The following is a 23,409-nucleotide window of genomic DNA, read 5'->3' as shown; positions in this document are numbered from 1 at the left end:
CTAAGACTATGTTACTCTAATGCAGTAAGGCTTGAGTTGATTGGAAACTGAATTTCAGTACTTGTATAATGATCTATTTTTTGTTGACCCTTCTACTAGTTTAATCCCAGTTTTAGCCCTTTAGCACCCCAACTGAAATTCTGGGGCTGTTTCCTGGTCATATCCACATGGATGGGTCCTGAACTCTAATATTTATCTCCTGTATCCTATGAAGCCACCGAAAGTTATCCTTGGTTTCTTCAGCTCTTAGCATCCACTTGCAAATAAGTAGGACATTAGTGGAATACCTGCTCCAATGTTGGGCTCACCTGTTTTCACTTTTCTTTTTTCCCTCAGGTCGTAGCTGTTTTTATAGCTCTCTGATTCCTTCAAATGGGTAATTATAATTGTCTTATCTAGCTTTTCTAGTTTCGTTCTGTTGAAGAGTTGGTCTGATCAAGTTAAACTGCTGTAAACAGAAATAGATGTTTCCAAATGTATTGATTTTTATTGTTTCCTGGAATATAAGTTCTACAATCATTGGTACTTTATTTTCTTTGTATCTCAGGTGGCTAGAAAAGTGCCTGACATTTAGTAGTAGCTCAGTAAATATTTATTTGTTGTTTGTTTTTATAGTTGAGCACTGGACAGTCTTAACTCCTGAGCTGACTGTGTCTGCAACTCAGTGGCCATGGGACTATTACATATGAGTGAGTGGTAAAGGTTTGGGACCTGCTAGATTGTTATTCCAGAACAGGGAAAGATTACTTCACTGAATAAATTTTAAAAGGGTTACTGAGACAGAGAAATATAATTGTGTTTTATTATTTCTAAAATATATTTTGTTAAAGTCAATGTGTAAGCTGCAAATGAATGACTAAATCAATTTTTAAAAAATGTTTCTTGAAGGGAAGGAAGGACAATGGTTAGTAAAGATAATGCTTTCAAAGTATTACTTGTTGCTAACATGACTAGGTCTATACACATTATCTTCTTATAGAACCCTTGCTGCTAACATACTGCTCTCTCCCAGATTATCACGTATTTGCCTTTGACAGATCCCTTTGCCACAGACTTCTGTTTTGTTTCTACCCAGATTTATATTTCTGGCACCGGAACCTTGCCCTTAAGTCTACTTATGAGTTGTACTGTCAATCACCAACCAACACTGTATGTTTCTCTTAATGCTTTTAAAAAGAAGCTACCTTATAACAATAAAAAGTCTCAATCAGCAGAAGCGAATCTAGATTAGAGGGAAAAAAAGTACACTTTCTCCTTCCTAATTACAAATTAACTGCTAAATATGAAAAGAGTATGATATATTGTTTACAAAAATGCTACCTAGAATTTGTCTGTTTTCTGTATGCATTCCTTTCATGATGTCCATCAACGCTTTCCATCAAGAGGTGAAGTTTGTTACTATAGCCCTTGAATCTAAACTGAGCTATTTGACTTGCCTTGGCTAATAGTATATTCGAAAACAGGGCACAGTCAGAAACTTTAGAAGTTCTTGTGCGTTGGAATTGCCCTGCATTGCTACTTTTGAAACAAGAACATTCTTTTTTTGGAAAAACTTGGGTTAACCTGCTAAATGCTGGAGACATATGGTCCAGTCATCATCTTTACCCCAACCAACTTCCCGATGTGTAAGTGAGGCCATGTGGAACCAACTAGACCTCAGTCAACCCACTGTCAAAAGAATCACCAAGCTGAGCCCAACTTAGATTGCTGACCCATAGAATCAGAAGCTACTAAATTTTAGGGTAGTTTGTTACATAGCAAAAATGAAGTGATCCAGAGAGAATCATGACCATCATTATTAATTATTTTCATGGACCATTTTTATGTTTTTGTCAGTTGAGTATGTCTGCATTCTACATTTGTTTGCATATTATAGTAGTATTCATTACTGTGTGTGAGATTAAAGATATATAATTACTTAAAGCCTTTATTTAATACTATTGGTTAGGCTGGAAGAGTGTTACATCCTAGTAGGATAAACATAATAGATGTTTTTCTTCCTGTGCTCTCTCAGAAAGTTAGTACCAAATTCAAAGTTTTTCTTGAAAATTTGTGAACAGATTTTATATTTTTAAATTGCTTTATCCAGTAGCTCTGATTCTACATAAATAAGTCTTCTGTCCGTGAAACAAAATTATTTATTCCTGGATAGCAAAAGTACCCTTTTATATCAAGCACCTTAGAAACCATGGGAATTTTGGATTTCTGTAGCCAAGATGGATGAGCACTTATTAACTAAAGGATGCTCAACCTTGTGAGTGGATTGACTTTATAATTTGTGAAGCTATTTGTTCTTAACTCCTCTTATTAGATTGTATGCCATTAGAAGAATGATGAAGTTCCATGTTCCATGTTCAATTCTAATAAGTACACAGTGAGTGGTAGCCATTCTTATATCACCAGTCTTAGATATATACTAGAGCACCTTAGTCATTTATAGCAAAAGAGATTCATAACTTGTACTACCAGTGGAAATGACTTGCCAGTGTCGAGATTAACAATACTTATTATAGTCAGAGAACCTCAGAAATGGCTGCCTACAACCAAGATATTGTTTGCATTCTACTGCTGCGTCCCTTTACTTTTATTGGGGTTGGATTGAGAAAGCTTTCTCATTTAGCAGGTGTTCTGGATCACAAGCAACATTCTGCTTACATCCTGGAGAACATAGGATGATACTTTTCTGTTACTTTTAACACTTGTTAAATGCACGTGCAAAAATACTGAAAATTAAAGCTTGAAAGGAAAAATGAAGAATGGAGGAAAGGAAGAAGTAAAAGAAAGAAGAGAGCAATGGAAGGGGAGTGAGTGAGGGAAAAGTGGGCATGTAATCTGCCTATCTAGGAAAATTAGCCTTAACATAATTGCATATATGAGATAAAGAGCAGAGTCTAAAGTTGTGGCTGACTTTTTAACAACTGGTCAGCAAACTTCATGGATGTTTCCTTTACTCTGAGAACAATTCAATTCTAGAAACACATAACTGATATAGCATCAGAAAACTGTCTTAAACACATTTATTTTGTGGTGGTACATAATTTTTTTTTTATACTTTCGTACTTGTACATTATAATGTTGAGCTTTGTACCACAATGATTATTACAACTTCGTTATTTACTCACAGTGAGTTATGAAACTATATGAATATTTTCTGTTAAACAGCTAAGCTTGAGGACATCCAAGAATGCAAACATCCTCTATAAGATCTTATGTTTATTTTACAAGTACATTAGCTGTAAGCAGGATAATAGCTATAATGTCTAAGGAATTAAGACTGGACAGTAGTGATTTGTTATAGGCTTTTGCTGCAGTATGAAGAAGATTTTTGTAGTTGAAGATAATCTGTGAATCCTAAAAGGACTGTAGAAAATGCATAAGCCAAAAATTGTACTTACATTAAAAAAATAGCAAAACTGCCCAAGTACAGTATGGAGGAAATAGGCTTAGCAGCAGTGTACATGAAAAAGACTAAAGGGATTTAGGCAGTGTAAGTCAACAGTGTCAAATAAATTCTAAAACTAATTTCATCTTGAGCTCTATTAATATAACTAGAACAAGGGGAGCAAGAATTTACTTTATTCTTGCTGATCATTATGGAATTCAGATCTAGGGACATAGGCAGACTGGAACACATTCAGAAAAGAGCAGCCAGCGTGGAGAAGATTTTTTTTTTTTACAGGGTATATCTAAAGAAACAAAATATACATGGTGATGTGGTTTGGCTCTGTGTCCCCATCCAAATCTCACCTCAAATTGTAATCTCCATAATCTCCATTTGGCAAGGGCAGGACCAGGTGAAGGAATCCGGTCTTGTAGGCAGTTTCCCCCATGCTGTTCTGGTGATAGTGAGTGAGCTCTCACAAGATCTGATGGTTTTATAAGCATCTGGCATTTCCCTGGCTTGTACTCACTCCATCCTCCCTCCCACCCTGTGAAGAAGGTGCCTGCTTCCCCTTTGCCTTCCACCATAATTATGTTTCCTTACAATCAGGAGAACTGTGAGTCAACTAAATCTCTTTCCTTTATAAATTACCCAGGCTTGAGCAGTTCTTTATAGCAGTATGAGAATGGACTAACGCACGTGATGTAAATGACGAATTGATGGGTGCTGACGAGTTGATGGGTGTAGCACACCAACATGGCACAAGTATACATATGTAACAAACCTGCACATTATGCACATGTACCCTAGAACTTAAAGTATAATAAAAACAAAAACAAAAACAAAACAAAAAAAAGCAAACTTGTCCAACCTGCAGCCCAAGGGCCACATGCAGCCCAGGATGGCTTTGAATGTGGCCTAACACAAATTTATAAACTTTCTTAACACATTATGAGATTTTTTGTGATTTTTTTTAGCTCATGAATTATCCTTAGTCTTAGTGTATTGTATATGTGACCCAAGACAATTCTTCGTCTTCCAGTGGCCCAGGGAAGCCAAAAGATTGTACACCCCTGGTTTGGAGTAAAGAAGACTTAAAGAACTTGAGAGCTATAGTACTTAGCATGTTTTCAATTACAAGTAAAATAATAACCCATCAAACTATTTTCAGCAACAAAGATAATTTATGGGTTCTTATGACTTAAAACTTCAGGAGTATGTTGTATTTTAGGTGAGGCTCAATTCGGTGGCCTGGTTAATCTTTCTCTCTACTTTGCTTTCTATAATGTTGGCCAAAATTGGCTGCCACTCTCTCCTTCCTTGGGACAATTTAGCTGCTGGTTTACTCGCAGTCATCAGAGCTATGTGCTGCTTCTTTCATATCAAGTAAGTGTTAGAAAAACCTTCTTTCCCCAGTAGCTTGATGGAAAAAAGAAGAATCTTCTTTCCCCTGACCCCAGGAAGTATCTCTTGTATCTCACTGGCCAGAGTTGTGACTTGTGCCAATTTCTGAACCAATTATAGTGGGCCATTCGGATAATGTACACAAAGTAGTGTAGCTAATCAAAAATCTACCTCTTGAGTAGAGATATTGTATCTGTCAGACTACTAGGAGAAACAGAATCAATAGGAAGTAGATAAATGCATATGTATCACACACACACACACACACACACACACACATATATATGATATCTTATTACATGAAGAAATTTGTTTCAAGGAGTTGACTCACCTGATTGCGGAGTCTGACATATGTGAAATCTGTAGGACAGTCCAGCAGGCTGGAAACTATCTGGTAGAAGCTGATGTCGCGGTCTTCAGGCAGAATTTTCTTCTTCCTCTGGGAAACGTCAGGGCTTTCAGCTGATTGGATGAGGCATATCTACATTATTAAGGATAATTGCCTTTAATTAAAGTCGGCTGATTGTAGATATTACACATCTTTACAAAATACCTTCACAGCAACACATAAATTAGGGTCTGATTAAATACCTGGGCATAAAAGCTTAGCCAAGTTGATGTATAAACTATCATGGATATGATCAATCTTTCTCAAAATATTTAACTGAAATTATGAGTTCCTTTTGGAATTGACAGATTGGAAACTAAGGTAGCCAACAGATATCCTTTACAGTAGCTAACAGTACATGTATGAACAGCTGCTCTGGGGAATAGGTTTTCAACTTGCTTGACATAGGGGAATACTAGGGACAAAAGTTATACAAGTAGTGATAAAATAGCTATCAAGTAAAAAAGAACTGTTTAACAAAACAGTAGTGAATTCCTGTTGCTGAAAATGTTCAAATGTGAACTAAGGACTGTGGTGTAAGACCCCAGATTAAGGCCCAGTTATTATGTGTTCCTTAACTTTTGGGGAAAGTAGTGTTTTGCTTAAGTGGAGTTCACTAGAAAACAGGTATAATTTTATTTTACTCTTATATTAATATCAAATAGTACCTGAGATATTATGTCTATCAGTATTCTCCAGAACCAGTAGTATGTACGCACACACACACACACACTATGTATATATGTGTGTGTGCATATATATGTACTCTCCACATTTTATATGTATATATGTACACACACATATATGTGTATATATATGTGTAAACATATATGTGTGTATATATATAGAGAGAGAGACAATGCATGTGTGTGTGTGTGTGTTCATAAGGCATTTTATTTGTAAATATGTATTACATGTCTAGAAAAAGAATCCCAGGATTTTCCTCTGTGTGTTTTCTTCTTGCTTCATCATGGTCCATGAGGCCAGCTGAGGTTGTCATTACAATGGAACCAAACTGGCAGGATGGAAGCAGATTATTCTGCCATTTTTCTAGATCTTTGAGTTGTACATCAAATCTGTGGCTGATCACTCCACACTTGTTTAGTGATGAGGGATCACCTCACACTTGTTTAGCCTGCCTGTGAGGTTCACAACAATTTTCCCAGCATTGTGATCATCAGTGATTTCAAATTCGCCAATGTAATCATACTTCATCATCACAGTGAGAAACCCGACAATCACTTTGGAACTCAGCCTAATAAGAACCTGGCATTTGCCTCTCTGTCTGGCATTGTTGATGCTCTTGAGAGCATCAGCCAGGACACCCATGTGCACCATTGTGATGGTGTGGAAGGAGCTATAATTTATGTTTTTAATATATATAAAGAAATTATTTTTTTCTCAAATAGCCTAGCCACAAGTTCCTCTCCCCACTATATTGTTGCAGATAAGGTTACCTAGCCAAACAATCCTTTCTATCAAAGGGATCAGGCATAATTTTTGCTTATCCCTCATTAGCAGGTTCAATTCCTGCCAGATCAAGGGATTATCCAAACAAACCAGAAACATTATTCTGGGAACCAGGGGGCAGCCCAACCTCTTAAAATCTGCTTCTCACAGCCCCTGATTTTCCACTCTCTTCCTGAGTGCAACCCCTATGTGACCCTGTATGGCAAGTAATGGCTTCTTCCCTTTGGCTGGGAGGGGAATATATGTGATTAATAAACTTTTGACTCAGAAGACTTGCATGCAGCCAATAAACCGTATGGAAAAAAACTCAACATCACTGATCATTAGAGAAATGCAAATCAAAACCACAAATGACATACCACCTCACACCATTCAGAATGGCTATTATTTAAAAGTCAAAGAATAACAGATGCTGGCGAGGTTGCAGAGAAAAAGGAATGCTTATACACTGTTAGTGGAAGTGTAAATTAGGTCAACTATTGTGGAAGACAGTGTAATGATTCCTCAAAGACCTAAAATCAGAAATACCATTCAACCCAGCAATCCCACCACTGGGTATATACCCAAAGAAGTGTAACTTGTTGTATTATAAAAACACGTGTGCACATATGTTCGTTGCAGCATTATTCACAATGACAAAAACATGGAATCGACCTAAATGTCCATCAGTGGTAGACTGGATAAAGAAATGTGGTACATCTACACCATGCAATACTAAGCAGCCATAAAACACAATGAGAACATGTCCTTTGCAGGAACATGGATGGAGCTCTAGGCCATTATCCTTAACAAACTAATGCAGGAACAGAAAACCAAATACCACATGCTCGTGGTTTTAAGTGAGAACTAAATGATGACCACACATGGACACATAGAGGGGAATAACACACACTGGTGCCTGCCAGAGTGGAGAGGGTGGGAGGAAGGAGAGGATCAGGAAAAATGACTAATAGATACTAGGCTTAATACCTGGGTAATGAAATAACCTGTACAACAAACCCCCATGATACAGGTTTGCCTATATAACAAACTTGCACATGTACCCCTGAACTTAAAAGTTAAATAAAATTAAAAAAAATAATAAAATAAAACAAACTTTTGTTTCATCTGGCCAGTGTTGGGTCAAATGAAATCCTGTGTTTGCACCTCTTCACAAACTTAGAATTGGAAGCCCTCTCTCACTAATGGTATATGCAGGAGGTAGTTAAAACAGTGACTTTCCTTTCTGTCCACTCATCCAGCAGTGATGTTGGATTGGGGAAAAATTCAAATATCGGTTATGTGATAGTAATAATTGACTTGTGAGTTGCCTTTCAATAGCAAGATTCTGTTATTTCTGTGTTTCCAGTGCTAGTATTAGCATTTTTATTTTCCAAATAAGAACAGGGCAATTTGTTCATCATTCTGTTAGTGGCACCCATCAGAGTATTTTGTAAACTGTTTGTACATCTTTTCCTCTCAGCTCAAAGCACAGAAAGTCATGCTTTATTAATCTTTATGTACACTCCAAATAACATCATGCCTGACCCATAGCAGATATTCAATTACTTTCTCCATTGGAATTTTATTAAAAAATTACTATTGAGCTGTGAAGTTCACCTTAAACAATATACATATAAGTAAATATCATAAATGTAAATTATCCAACACTGTTGAAATCCAAACTCACTCTACCCACCTTTAGACAGAGGGAATGACGTCTTGAGAGTATTGCCCAATTTTCTCTTCTCATTCACCTTCCAAAATTCATGCTAGTTGCCTTAAGGCTTCTAAAGAACCCTGAAGGCAGCATCTCACTATATGTAGGAAGAGTTAGTATAGCTGCGAGGTGATCCCAACTCCTGCCTGTCTGTTGGTTCTGAATGCTCCATTCACTTCAGAATCCCTGCTGAGAGATAATCCCTTCTGAAAGAAGGCATTTATTTTAGTCATAGTTTCATCCTTCAAGTTTATAGCTGCATAGCACCATATTCTAAATTATAGGAAAAACATGGAGAAAGCTAAAATGATTGGTTTGAACATATTTGACATCTTTTTTATGATTTATATTATATTATTTACTGTATTTAAATTGGCTTACTTGTTATCTTTTTGATAGAATGACATATGCTTCTTTCTTTACCCATAGATGTAAGAATTTTTTAAGAAAATATGAAAGACCTGGTTTGACAAAGGAATTTTTCTAACTTATGAATATATTGTATCCCTTCACAAAGATATACAATAAATTGTGTTTATCAGCAGTAATAAAATTCCATTAAACCAGCTCTGGTGTTTGAGACCGAAGATGTATAGTTTCCATATCCATGTCTTTATACAACACTAAGCACTCGGTAAATGTATATTAGTTAAATAATGTAGTAATAGAATGTGCTCCCTTCCATTGATCATAGACTTTAGAAAGACTTTTATCTAACAGAAGTGTTTTCTCTATCTCCTGGGTTTACTCACAGTAAACAAATCCGAGCTATGCTGGGCCAGTTCAGCCAGGCAGAAGCCTTATTAATGAAAGCTGGGGTGCAGCCAGGAACTTTTGATGGAGTTCTTATGGATCTTGGGTGTTCCTCCATGCAACTTGATACTCCTGAAAGAGGTTTTTCCCTTTGGAAAGACGGCCCCTTGGACATGAGAATGGATGGTGGCAGGTGAGTATTCATAAAGCACTTCTTCTCACAACAAGAAATCAATTTATCAAAAACACTCTGAATTTATTTTTTTTAAGACTACAGAATTTCCATTACATGCCTACACCTAAAACTACCAATACATAATAAATCAGTTTGTTTGATACTCATTATACACATCAGTATTTCTCTGGATTTAGGATTTTTAAAGAAAAACAATTACTGCATTTACACAAAATAGTGAAGAGTATAACTTTCATACTGATTATCTTTTTTACTTATGCAATATGGGTTTTAGAGTGTTAACCAGTATCAGTAAATAGCACGATACTGCAATAACGATTTCATTTTTATTCATGCCCAACTATGCCTCTTGTGAGAAGCAAAAAGAACTATATATATTTAAGGCATCCTCTTTTAGAATACAAAAAAAAAAAAAAGGCAAGATCTTAGAGTCAGTAAGTGTGTTTTGTCTTGTCTTATACAATCACTTTGTTTGAACCTTCTCCAGAAAAACTAATTTATGATATGATATCAAACACAGTACTATAATAAGATATCCTCTACACCTCCTCTTCCTGGAAATACCAACATTTATTCTCCATTATTCAAATAGATTAAATAACACAAAAACGATCATATTCTAGGAAAGTATAGAAAAAATTATTTTCTTTCTTTCTTTATTTTTTTTGAGACAGAGTCTCATTCTGTCACCTAGGGTGGAGTGCAGTGGCATGATATCAACTCACTGCAACCTCCACCTCCCGAGTTTAAACCATTCTCATGCCTCAGCCTTCTGAGTAGCTGAGATTACAGACATGTACCACCATGCCTGGCTAATTATTTTTGTATTAGTGGAGATGGATTTTCATCATATTGTCCAGGTTGGTCTCGAACTCCGGACTTCATGTGATCCACCTGCCTCAGCCTCCCAAAGTGCTGGGATTATAGGCATGAGCCACCATTACCGGCCAACAATTTCTTTATATTAATTGTCTAAATTAATGTTAAAAGGTTAGATTAGGACCTGTGTCTATTCTCAATACTGACCTAGGGAATGGACAGCCTATACCTGTAAAACTTAACTGTGGTTTTTCTCTCTCATATCATGCCCCACCACAAACTGCTTTGTTTTGTGGTAATTATTCACATATAGCCTTTTCCCCTATGTTGTGATACAACCTGTTAACTTGGCTTGTGACCTATATTTGTTGGGACTCTGTTGTTCCTAAATGTTATACCTTCTTTTGCACATGTTGTTGGCATTCACAGAATGAAGAATGTAATGATAAAAGAAAATAATAAAAATCCTTTAAGAACAACTAACTAATAGTAAACGTGAAATATAGTCTCATGTGTGGAGATGGAGGTGGTTGTGCAGAGGTAATAAAACATCAAGCCAATTTCTGAAATACAATGAAACAAACTTCTAGTTACTAGTAGTAAATCCCATACTGTTAATTTAAAGACTTATCAGCAAATTGTAGTTTGTGAATCAGGGTCCCTGTGGTTTTCCCAAGAGCTTGAAAATAACTTCCAATTATGTGGTCAATTTTGGAATAAGTGCGATGTGGTGCTGAGAAGAATGTATATTCTGTTGATTTGGGGTGGAGAGTTCTATAGATGTCTATTAGATCCGCTTGGTGCAGAGATGAGTTCAATTCCTGGATATCCTTGTTAACTTTCTGTCTCGTTGATCTGTCTAATGTTGACAGTGGAGTGTTGAAGTCTCCCATTATTATTGTATGGGAGTCTAAGTCTCTTTGTAGGTCTCTAAGGACTTGCTTTATGAATCTGGGTGTCAGGAAACAACAGGTGTTGGAGAGGATGTGGAGAAATAGGAACACTTTTACACTGTTGGTGGGATTGTAAACTAGTTCAACCATTATGGAAAACAGTATGGCGATTCCTCAAGGATCTAGAACTAGATGTACCATATGACCCAGCCATCCCACTACTGGGTATATACCCAAAGGATTATAAATTACTCTACTACAAAGACACATGCACACGTATGTTTATTGCGGCACTATTCACAATAGCAAAGACTTGGAATCAACCCAAATGTCCATCTGTGACAGACTGGATTAAGAAAATGTGGCACATATACACCATGGAATACTATGCAGCCATCAAAAAGGATGAGTTTGCGTCCTTTGTAGGGACATGGATGCAGCTGGAAACCATCATTCTTAGCAAACTATCACAAGAAGAGAAAACCAAACACCGCATGTTCTCACTCATAGGTGGGAACTGAACAATGAGATCACCTGGACTCGGGAAGGGGAACATCACACACTGGGGCCTATCATGGGGAGGGGGGAGGAGAGAGGGATTGCATTGGGGAGTTATACATGATATAAATGATGAATTGATGGGTGCTGACGAGTTGATGGGTGCAGCACACCAACATGGCATAAGTGTACATATGTAACAAACCTGCACGTTATGCACATGTACCCTAGAACTTAAAGTATAATTTAAAAAAAAATAAAAAAATAAAAAATAAATAAAAAATAAATAAATAAATAAATAAATAAAATAAAATAAAAAAGAAAATAACGTTGACACTGAGAATTAAACTCTTAAATTAATATCTAATGGATCAAATTAGAATTGAGTAAATAGATCTTAAAATGTTGAATGGCTTTCGGGTAGATGGTATAGACTGTTAACTTAAAGATTTTAACAGCTCTGAAGAAAGTATTTAGCATTTGAAAAGGGGGGGTTGATTCACGTGAATTCATTGAAGAAGAAAAGTCATAGATTCAAACACGTGCAATGCTAATCCAAGTGGTATATGTTTGCCTTGGCTAATCCAGGCCAAAAAATATGGCCTGTTAGTTCCTGAAGGGAGATTATCCCTGTGATGAAGACGGATGCAAGAGGCTTCCTTAACCAGTTGTCATTTAACACTGGAGTCTTAAAAAACATAATTTATTCTTTGCTGATTCTAATTTCAACAGCAGCTTTCAGATTATAGTAAGGTTTCTCATGTGGAAGCCATAGAAAGAAATTCATAGCTTCAAGAATTTGAGAGTCTAGTTCTGTTGGCAGTTATAGTCTTCACTAGAAGGTAATTAATTATCACTTGTGTTTATATTTTCTTTCTAAGTTTAGTCACTGTAAGTCAGTGAACTCTGGAGGACTGACAAGATCAAATCTATTAGTTGGGGGGCAGCTCTTGGGTCTTGACTCGTTTACCACGTGAATGCCTATCCTGAAGCTGCCTAGCAGCCTTCCAAACCTTCCAGTGTTGCACCTTTTGCACTGTAGCACTATGGAAACTTCTACACCATCAATCATTGTTAATATAAGAGTAAAATAAAATTATGTGTATTGTCCAATTACTTGTTTAAAGTAAAATTATGTGTGTTGAACAAAATGCTTTTTAATTTTCTTAAAGATAGAAAAATGTCATTAAAAACTGCTAAGTACATCTATACTCATCATAAAATTCTCTTGATAAAACTGGACTGTATCCCATAGATAAATTTCTAAATTTCACGTCATTAACACAGTTCATTCAGATACTCATTCATTTATTCAGTAGTTTGAGCAGTTGAATTCACAAATAGGTCAGGTTTAGCAGGGATTTTGTTATTTAAGCCACAAATTATGCTTTGCAAATTTATGAATGGGGAAGATCTAAAGGACAGTGGCATGCATTGAGCATCTTTTATATTGTAGGCATTATATTTCTGTTTTACAATTGTGTGCACCAATAATTATCCAAACCATTCTGTGAGTTAATAATTGTTACTTTCATTTCACAGGTTAAAAATTGAGGCTCTAATAGGTTAAAAATCTTACTCAATATGAGTAGAAAGGCCAGGATTCTAATCCAGATCAGTTGAACTCCAAAGACCAGATCTTCATCCTGAAAGCTGAAGAAGCAAAGCATACTGAGATAGAAATAGGGCTACCTTATAAGACATTCATTGTTCTGTGAGTTTAATGGCAGACTGACATAAAAACCATTATTGTAAGCTATTCGGGAGGCTGAGGCAGGAGAATCGCTTGAACCCAGGAAGCGGAAGTTGCAATGAGCCAAGATCCACCATTGCACTCCAGCCTGAGCAACAAGAGTGAAACTCCATCTCAAAAAAAAAGAAAATCTGAAAAACAAGCTATGGATGAAAAAAAGAGACAAAGAGACATAAGAAGAGATGAAAGTCATGACAAATCTAGGGACAAGCCAAAGACAGCAAAAAGATTTTCTGCTGGAGGCACTAGGCATGTTAACAATGTATATTTTAGTATTTTTAAGGAGAGTTTCAGGTGTTTCTTGGCTACCCGACTCTGGTTGGACCCTCAGTTCTTAAAGCTACCATACTGTTGTTACTTACAGATCCTCACAGTATGTTACCAAAAATCAATCCAACATATTAACTGTAAGAGCAGTAACTGCACCATTAGCAAAGCTATTTTTCTAATATGTAAGGTCACAATTAGCTCATCAATTAGAATTCTTTGGCCCATTTCCCTAAGGTAAACAGGAATGGTCTGAACAGAGTAAATGCTGTTTCTGACTATAATTTATTCTATTTGACCAGAGGTTGGTAACTTTTATTCCTCCTCCACCTAAAATTACTATCTAGGCTTGTTCAATACTGCTTATTGATTACCTGGTTTTGTCATGTGGTGACCTTTGTTATGGATGAATGACCAAATATTGTTAAACATTTGAATAATATGCATTATTGCCATTAAGGTTGTATGAGTTTTTGTGAGGGAAACTGACCAGCAGTATCTTTTTTTTTAATAGATTTTCTAAGTTTAATTTGTGTCTCCACAGGTAATCAGATATTTTACAGCCTCAGATTTAGTCAAGTTATTGAGATTTAGACTTGTTTAAATATCATCAGCAAACCTTGTATATTCTATATTGAAAAAAACGTTCAAGCAGTAATTTAAATTTTGAACAACTTAAATTTAACCATTTTTCAGTGTTTTAGTTCGAGAAAAATACACACGAACAATAAACATTTCTTTGTGAATTACAAGTTTAAGGTTATTAAAATATTTTAACTTCCTGCTGCCTTGACCTTGATGAATGTTACAAACCATCACCACTTGCCATAATGATGGGTATTTGAAATAGAAAGTCTATTTCATTTGCTTAGTGTTTCAGTCTCTGACTTTAAAACCTCAGTTCTCCTAGACCATGTGTATATGTCTGACTTTATGTCTCAGTACTCTGAAGTTTCACTTCTTGTCAATGAAAACTGATGTCAGTGAACTAATTGGCTCTTCTTGTGCGTAGGTACCCTGACATGCCCACTGCTGCTGATGTTGTGAATGCTTTAGATCAACCGGCACTTGCATCTATCCTAAGAACATATGGGGAGGAGAAGCATGCCAAGAAAATTGCTTCAGCCATTGTTCAGGCACGCAGCATCTACCCCATCACCAGAACCCAGCAGCTTGCCAGCATCGTTGCAGGTAGCCTCATTAATTCTCAACAGTGTCTAAGAGAAAAAATTATATTTACGTGTGTGCATGTATTTGTGTGTGTGTACTCATGCACATGTGTGTGTGCATTAATCCCCCAAACTCCCAGAGGGATTCATTTATACTTGAAATCATGCAGGATAGAATCTTGCCTATCTTTCTTTAATGTCAGCTTTCTTTTGCTTGTGCAAGCTTCTCCCCTTCAAAACCTCTCCCCCAAATACAATTTTTAAAAAAGTATACTGTACTTTGCTAATTTATATAATAGTAGATTTTTATTTTACACAATATAATTATCATTTGTGCCTACCAAGGTGAAACATGAAATGATGAGTGAAAGGATTTCTTGATCCATCACAATGGTTGATAAGCACCCTGTATAAGATCTGACATTACTTCTCTTAGTTTCACATTTCTGCATTTTAATATTGTGGGCAAAAGGAGAATTGCATTGCCCAAATGCTAAAATAAAATCCAGTGACTCATATATCTATTCCAAACAACCAACTAACAAAGGGTATATGATGTATAGGTTATTCCACTTTGTGAATGCTAACTAAATCAGCCTGAGGGGCTTATTGAAACATTTCATCTTTTCTGCTATTTCGCTATTCACCACCATAAACCTCTTGAACCTAACTCTAGCTAGGAGGCGCTTTATTATAGCCTTTCTGTTTGAAGCCAAAGTTGTTTCACAGCTGTGTTCCATGATGAAAGTTTTCCGAGGCAAAAATATAACTCTTGCAGTTATTTAACAGAATTCCAATGATAAATTCTTCATCTTGTTGGACCATCTGAAACCCTGTATCATTTTTATTTACCAAATGTATTAAGATTTGTTTCCAGTGGTTCCTATTAAATTACTTAAGTAAATTTTAAGAAGTTTTTAAAAAAGGAATATTTGTGTAACTTATAAATAGAACCTGATATTGGCCGTCTCTTTCTTAATATTATCTATAGTTTAAAAAGTAAAACTTAATTATAAATTCATTTAGATCTTTAGTATTTACAGATCACATAGCAATTGTTTTATGATATAATTAAATAAGACTATATTCTACCTAGTTATTATAATGAAATATAAAGAGTTGGCTAGCCTTTAATTTTTTAAGCCACATATCTCAGGGCCCTTCAGACTTACTATTGAGATTTCTTTATGCAGGTTTAAGAGGAGAATTCTTGTGGTTATATGAACATAAAATATTTCATTTCTTCCCCCCTGAAAAAGAGTTTATACCAGCATGCTGATATTAAAGTCATCTTCTGTCTGGTGTTCCTTTAACCACTCCGTACTCACTAACATGTCTCCACCATATCCTTTCTGTAATTCTTTACCTGTGTATTATTTTCTGTCTCCCATACTGGAAAGAAAAGCAGTGAGAAGTGATACTTTTTATTTATAAGCAAATCTAAAATTCGTGCTGAAAATGAGGGATTGGGGCTGGAGAGCATTCTAGAAATTGTCTAGTCAGAAAACCTCTTCTGATTACTAAGGAAACTGAGGCTTGAGGAGTAGTTTGCAATAGTAATCTAGAATTTGAAAGCTCATGAATTTGAGGCATAACTGGGAATCTGTCTTTAAGCTACCTTTTCTGTCTGTGCATCCTACCTTGTAAACTTGCAGAAATAACACTTTGGCATTAAGTAGAAATTATGTGAAGGTGCACAATAGGAACAATTTAAGTACTTTCAGAAAGATTATGATATGAAAAGCATATTAGAGCTATGAGAAATGATACAGTAAAAGTGAAAATACTCATATATGATAAATAAAACCTCATTTTAGTAAGTGCCATTAAAACACTGAGTTATCTGGAATTAGTCCATTTTTATATCATAAATATCAGTCTGTAATAATACAACTTTGTTAATGATAATATGATTTTTTGGAAAAGGGAAAAACAAAAATGTGTTTTCATTTTGTGCTCATTTATTCAAAAAATACTTTGAGAGAGGCTGCTTTATACTAGGCACTATCCTAAACACTAAAGTTAAAATAGGAGCTAATCAGATATAACCTCTGTGTTTACAAAGTTTATAGACTAATAGATTATATAGTCAGGGAACTGAATGAAAACATCATGTAATAACCTGTACTTACAGTGAAAATTCTCTTTCCTTTTTATTGTAATCAAGAGTTGTGATAGTGTGGTCAATAGAAAATTTGATAAAAGCAGAGATTTATAGAACTTATACAAATCTACATATATTTGTATGCTTGGGTTTTAATTGCAGTTCCACAAAATTCATTCTTAACAAACCACACTCATGGCATATGTCCTATAAGTTCTGGTTATAGTTTTAGTATAATGAAGTAAGACTTTAAAGGCATTTGCAAATCCATCTGAATGAGAAGTTTTTCTAGATTTTCATGATTTCATTTTAGTCTTTTACAATTGCCTCACTCATACCTAATTTGATTGAATTTTTTTAAGTGATTCACCTTTAACAAGAGTTTCCAAAGTTTCCAAGTTAGTTTTCTTGGACACTGCAGCTGTCTTTCCTTTTGCATTCATATTTCCTCAGTTTATGTAATATGTAATTAAATTACATAATGATAACAGTGAACATTCTGGGCTGTAAGTGCACAGCTCTTTTGATGGGACTAGAACTGTATAGAAGTACCAGAGAATCCAAAGAATAGAATCCAACCCTCACACAATTTGTTTAACAGAGAAAAGGATTAAATCTGTCAAGTCCAGTAAATCAAGAGGTACTACATAAAGAAAATAGGAGATGTAATTGGAAGGGCACAGGTTCCTGTATGGGTTTCCTAGGGCTGCTGTTACTAAGTACTACAAACTTCATGCCGTAAAGCAACAGAAATTTATTCTTTTACAGTTTTGGAGACTTGAAGTCTGAAATCAAGATGTTAGAAGTGAGCTAGGGGAGAATCCTTCCTTACTATTCCTAGCATCTGGCGGTTGCCAGCAATCCTTGGTGTTCCTTGGCTTGTCACTGTTTCTGCCTCCATAGTCGCTTGGCGTTCTCCCTGGGCATCTGTCTTTGTGCCCAGATTTCCCTCTTCTTATAAGGACACCAGTCATGTTGGATTTAGGGCCCACACTTGATCCAGTATATCCTCATCTTAACTTGAAATCCTCTGCAAAGACCTTATTTCTAGGTCAGATCACATTTATAGGTTCTGGGTAGAAATTAATTGTGCTGGGTAGACATGAATTGTTGGGGACTCTATAAACCCAGTACAATTCCTAAGCAGTATCTTTGTTTAACAAATATGTATTTTGGCAAGCTATAATATGCAATGACTATATTTAAATGTGTTTTCTGATTCTGATAAATTCATACTAAATACGTTCAAAACTATCAAGCACTCTAGGAAATATGCAGCACAGTTCCTGACACATATTAAAATCCATATCGATGGAAATATAAATCACTTTCTTTGCTTTCCAAAAACTAATAATTCAGTAGGACAAGGAAGAACAACACACTTGGAATCACACCCTCAGTGGGATCCTGTCAGTCACATGATTAAGTTGTAAATTGTAAAATCTAAAGTTTGGTGCCTTTTGCTGGTATAAATAACTACAGTTCCAGTACTCTTCCATATCATGGGAGTTCCAAAAGACAGGTTCAAGGCTCCAAGTTGGAACAGAGCACTTACAAGCATTGTGAATTACTTTGCAAATTATCAAAGCAGTAATTTATAAGCAACTTACAAGAGAATTCCAGAAACAACCTGTAGGATTTCACTGTTCTTACTACCACACATGTTCATACATATACTATTCAGAACTACCAGCCATGAATCTTAATATAAATACTTAACACAAATGCAGTGTTAGATACAGTGTTCCCTCCAAAAATGATTCATAAATAACAAATCCACATTTTATTAAGCATAATGTTTATTCTAATGTTCTAGCTAAAGAGTTGGAATTGTAAAATCTAAGAGTTGAAAATGGCCTAAGGGACTCATCTAATCCAGAACTAGATTCTTCATCACCTCTGATAAATGGTCATCTAGGTTTAGCCTCTTCATCTTCATCTCTCTTACTCCCTGTTGTATTCCAGTGAAGATGAGCACATTTCAGCCTGAAGTTGCCAGTTGCATAAATATAATACAGGCCTAGAGACTTTAGAAAGGATAGATTTCTTAGAATAAAAGCATAACTCCTTTACATGGTTTGCAACTTCCTCCATGAACTGACTCCTACCTGTCTTTTCATCTTCCCCTTTCCACATAATAGTCTTTGTTCCAGCCATATTGAAGTTCTTGTAGTCTTCCCAGCACACCATAGTCATTCACCTGCAGGCCTTGGATGTCCTTTTGCCTGGAATATTGGCCTTCCTGTTCTCTCATCTCCCTGCCCTACCCCTACCCTTTTCTCTGGCTAATTTCAGCTCATCCTTTAGAGCTCAGTTGAAATGCCACTTCCTCACAAAGTTTTTTCCAACCCTACTCAGATTAGTTGAGATGGTCTCCTATGTGCTGCCATTGCACTACATTCCCTTGTCTGGCACTTATTGTGCTATATCTTATTGCTTGCTTACTATTTAAATATTCCCTTAGATTTATATTGTACAACACCAATGCCAACAGCCACATTTGGCTATAAAGCACTTGAAGTGTAGTTACTCCATATTAAGAGGTTTCATGAATCTAAAATATGCACCAGATTTTGAAGACTTAGTTTGAAAAAAAAAATTACAAAAATAATTTTATCTTCATTACGTGTTGAAATGGTAATATTTAGATATATTGGGTCAAATATGGTATTCAAATTAATATTTTGCTTTTTAAATGTGGCTATAGAAAATTTTAAATAACATGAATTACATTACATCTTTATTGGACAATACTGTTCCAGACTATAACCACCAAGATTATAAGTGCTGCTGTGACTTTTGTATTAATCACTGTGTCCTAGCATTTAGCCTAATGTTTAACACTTGAAAGGTATTTAGTAAATACATTTTTAAAGATTTTTTTATTAAAAACCTTTTTTTCAAGTGACAGGGTTACCGTCTGCGCCCAGGCTGGAGTGCAGTGGGCAATCATAGTTGAAGGCTACAGTGAGCTGTGAGGCTCAAGCTGCCCTCCTGACTTCAGCCTCCTGAGTAGCTGGGACTACAGGTGCCCAACATCACAGAAGGCTAATTTTTTTAATTTTTATTTTTAGAAATAGGGTCTCCCTGTGTTGCCTGTGCTTGTCTCGAACTCTTGGCTTCAAGTGATCCCCAACCCCCAGCTCAACTTCCTGAGTAGCTGGGATTACAGGTGTAAGCAGCTGTTCCTGGCAATACTTTTTCAATGTTAATTTATACAGTTAACAAAATGCACATTCAGTCAGAAAAGCTCTGCTTTTAGAGTGTTTGGATTCAGTAAAATAACTTCAACATTAATTTTAAAAATTGATGTTCAGTCTTGTAGGTCATGAAAAGCGAATGTCCTCTTATATGGTTTGGCTCTGTGTCTTCATCCAAACCTCATCTTGTAGTTCCCATAATTCCCATGTGTTGTGGGAGGGACCCACTGGGAGATGACTGAATCATGGGGACAGGTATTTCCTGTGCTGTTCTCGTGATAATGAATGGCTCTCAGGAGACCTGATTGTGAGGCCTCTTCAGCCATTTGGAACTGCAAGTCCAATTAAACCTCTTTCTTTTGTAAATTGCTCAGTCTTGGGTATGTCTTTTTCAGCAGCATGAAAATGACTACTACGTCCCCCACAACATTAACACTTAACATATGCAGGTAAGTTAGGAAAACTCCATTGCCCTCTAGTACTTTATTCATCTTTGTAAGTTGAAATGATAGCAATTCCTATCTTGTTCTTTAGGAATGCTGTGAAGAATAATGATGCTTTGATAGAAATTTTTATTAATTAAAAATCATTCATATGATGGATGACATATATAAAAATTCTTGATCTCTTCAGGAGAGAGAAAATTTATACACTTAATTTTGAAAAAATGGCCGTGGTCTGGATTTTGCAGAATTGATGTATTTGATGTATTGATGTTTTGCATAGTGTTAAAAATGAGGTGGATTCTAGACATCCCTTTGAATAAAGAAATATGGGTATTTTCCTCAAGAGGCTGGCTGCCCATATTTTATATTTGAGCTTTTTCATATTCTAGCGCTCTTTTCATTCTCCGGTTACATCAAGGAAATTACCAGTTAAGTGCTAACTAGTTTAGTGAAAACATCTTCGTTCAAGTCCTGATTCTTCAACTTGCTGTTTGTGTAAACTTGAATAATTCTAGACCTCATCTTTCTCATCTTAAAATGGAGACAAATAATAGTTATGACAATAATCATTATTTTTCTTTAATAAACATAACCATGCCATTTATGTTTTGCTTAAACCAATGTTGAAATTCACTTGTAGTCTCAGAGCTCGCTCATGTTAAAAATCAAAGAAGTATACCAATCACTTTTCAGATCATTGAGATTTAGATTAAATAAACATGAAATAATTGATAAAATAGATAATTGATCTCTAAACAATCAAAAAGTGACAGAAGGCTTATAATATAATTATTTGAATGAGAGAAAAAAGGGGGAGACACTTTTTAGATATTTGTGGCTTATGTTGATTAAATGTATAGATTGATTCCTTTCCCGAAACTTCTGTGTAACCTTTATTCTGACTCATGAACTGGGTACATAGCCAAAGCTCAATGAATGCTTGCTGAAAAAATAAATCAATAAAAAGATGCGTACATTCCCAGCCAAAGTAAAAATGAAAATTCAAGGGAACAAACATATAAGTTCTTAGGTGTTACTGAGGATAAACTGTACTTTTTCCTTCACATTGAAGAGGGAGACAACCTGAGCATCAAAGTCTTCAGTATAAATTAAAACAGCTTGAGGAATAGGTGACACTCTCCAGGACATGGAATCAAAAATTCTGAAGTCTTGTTTCTGGTTGTGCCACTTGCTTGTTCTGTGAACTTGAGTAAGTTTACTTATCTTCTCTGACCCTCAATTTCCTCATCTGGAAAATAGGAATAACAAATCTTGCTATGACTAATAAATGAGATGGTATATAGGAATGTTATCTGTGAAATTTAAAATGCAAATGTTCTTGTAAGCATTTTTTTTGCTCCTCTGTATTCAGAACTAAGGTAATTCAGACAGTAAAGGAATGCGGTAGTTGGAACTCTGAGTGTGGACTTCCATTTCCAATTCTGTTTTCCTGTCCATAACCAAATAGTGTGATTTATGATAGATTGATCATTTCATTCCAAGATGCTTTTCCCTTAGGAGTTATGTTACTTGTAGGAAGGAGAAGAATAATTATCTTTTTCTGCACTGGAACATGTAAGGTATATCTTTCCACAGTGGCATTGATGGCTCATGCCTCAACCTGTATCTGAAACCATCATCTGTTTTCAGCATAATTTTGTTAATCCAGAGAGAACCTTCAAAATAAAAGATAATAAGATAAAATTTATGCCAGGTGCAGTGGCTCACTGTATACCCCAAGCACTTTGGGAGGCCAAAGCAAACTGATCTTGAGTCCAGGAGTTCGAAACCGGCCTGTTCAACATGGTGAAACCCTGACTCTACTAAAAATGCAAAAATTAGCCAGGTGTGGTGGCGCATGCCTGCAGTCCTAGCTACTCAGGAGGCTGAGGCAGGAGAATCACTTGAACCCGGGAGCTGGATATTACAGTGAGCTGAGATTGTGTCACAGCTCTCCAGCCTGGGTTACAGAGTAAAACTCTGTCTCAAAAATAAGAAAATAAGGCCGGGCGCGGTGGCTCAAGCCTGTAATCCCAGCACTTTGGGAGGCCGAGACGGGCGGATCACCAGGTCAGGAGATCGAGACCATCCTGGCTAACACGGTGAAACCCCGTCTCTACTAAAAATACAAAAACTAGCCGGGCGAGGTGGCGGGCGCCTGTAGTCCCAGCTACTCGGGAGGCTGAGGCAGGAGAATGGCGTGAACCCGGGAGGCGGAGCTTGCAGTGAGCTGAGATCCGGCCACTGCACTCCAGTCCGGGCGACAGAGCGAGACTCCACCTCAAAAAAAAAAAAAAAAAGAAAAGAAAAGAAAAGAAAATAAGAACATTTATTAAGAAATAGTCATTGTCATTTTAGTTGGAACATAAACTTATTCCTGATCAAGATAATTTGACATCCTTTTATTGTTTAATAACCTACATGTTGCTTCCTTCATTTTTCTCAAAAAGCACTCTTTACACTAACATTGCTTTGATTAAGAAGTGGAAGGAAAAGTGTTAGAGTGTTCAGTTATCACTCTGATGGAAAATGGTATGGTCAAACCTACAGTTGAATTTGGATGGCTCGCCATCGCCAATATATCATAGTTGTCATTGCCGCTGCTATGAAAATTACACTTATTCTGCTGTCATTTCAAATTTCTCAAATTCAGTCTATTACACACTGTGTATATAGTGACATGCCAACTAAATTAGCAAATGGCATTTCTTAAGTAAACTCATGTTTTATTTCTTATTTTAATAAGTAATCCTTTCAAAAGACATTCTGTACATGAACTCAGAAGGGAATGGAATGTGGAAAAAAAAAAAAAAGAAAGAAAACATGAATAACTTTTCCTAAAAAAGTCTAGCTGTTCTTAGTTTGTAGCACCAAATGGGGAGCAGGGAATGTTCTAATCGCAACTGACTGTAGCCCAACCCTAATTTAATGATAATAATAATGATAAATACTAGGAATGACCTACCAC

General features: G+C 36.0%; 1 protein-coding gene across 5 annotated transcripts in view; it reads left to right on the top strand.

Annotated features, from left to right (window-relative positions):
• METTL15 (methyltransferase like 15) overlaps window positions 1-23,409 on the top strand; it is a 474,150-nt gene that overhangs the window by 187,499 nt on the left and 263,242 nt on the right. For all 5 annotated transcript variants that reach the window (XM_033208108.1, XM_033208107.1, XM_033208106.1 and 2 more), the window contains exons 5-6: window positions 9,098-9,289; window positions 14,535-14,713. In XM_033208108.1, coding sequence (XP_033063999.1) covers window positions 9,098-9,289; window positions 14,535-14,713 — 371 coding nt within the window. The remainder of the gene's footprint in view (window positions 1-9,097; window positions 9,290-14,534; window positions 14,714-23,409) is intronic.

The sequence above is a fragment of the Trachypithecus francoisi genome, unplaced genomic scaffold (genome assembly GCF_009764315.1).
Source record: "Trachypithecus francoisi isolate TF-2019V2 unplaced genomic scaffold, Tfra_2.0 Lachesis_group8, whole genome shotgun sequence".
NCBI classification, from domain to species: domain Eukaryota; kingdom Metazoa; phylum Chordata; class Mammalia; order Primates; family Cercopithecidae; genus Trachypithecus; species Trachypithecus francoisi.
The sequence above is the reverse complement of the archived record's forward strand: the minus strand, read 5'-3'. Positions and strand labels throughout refer to the sequence as shown.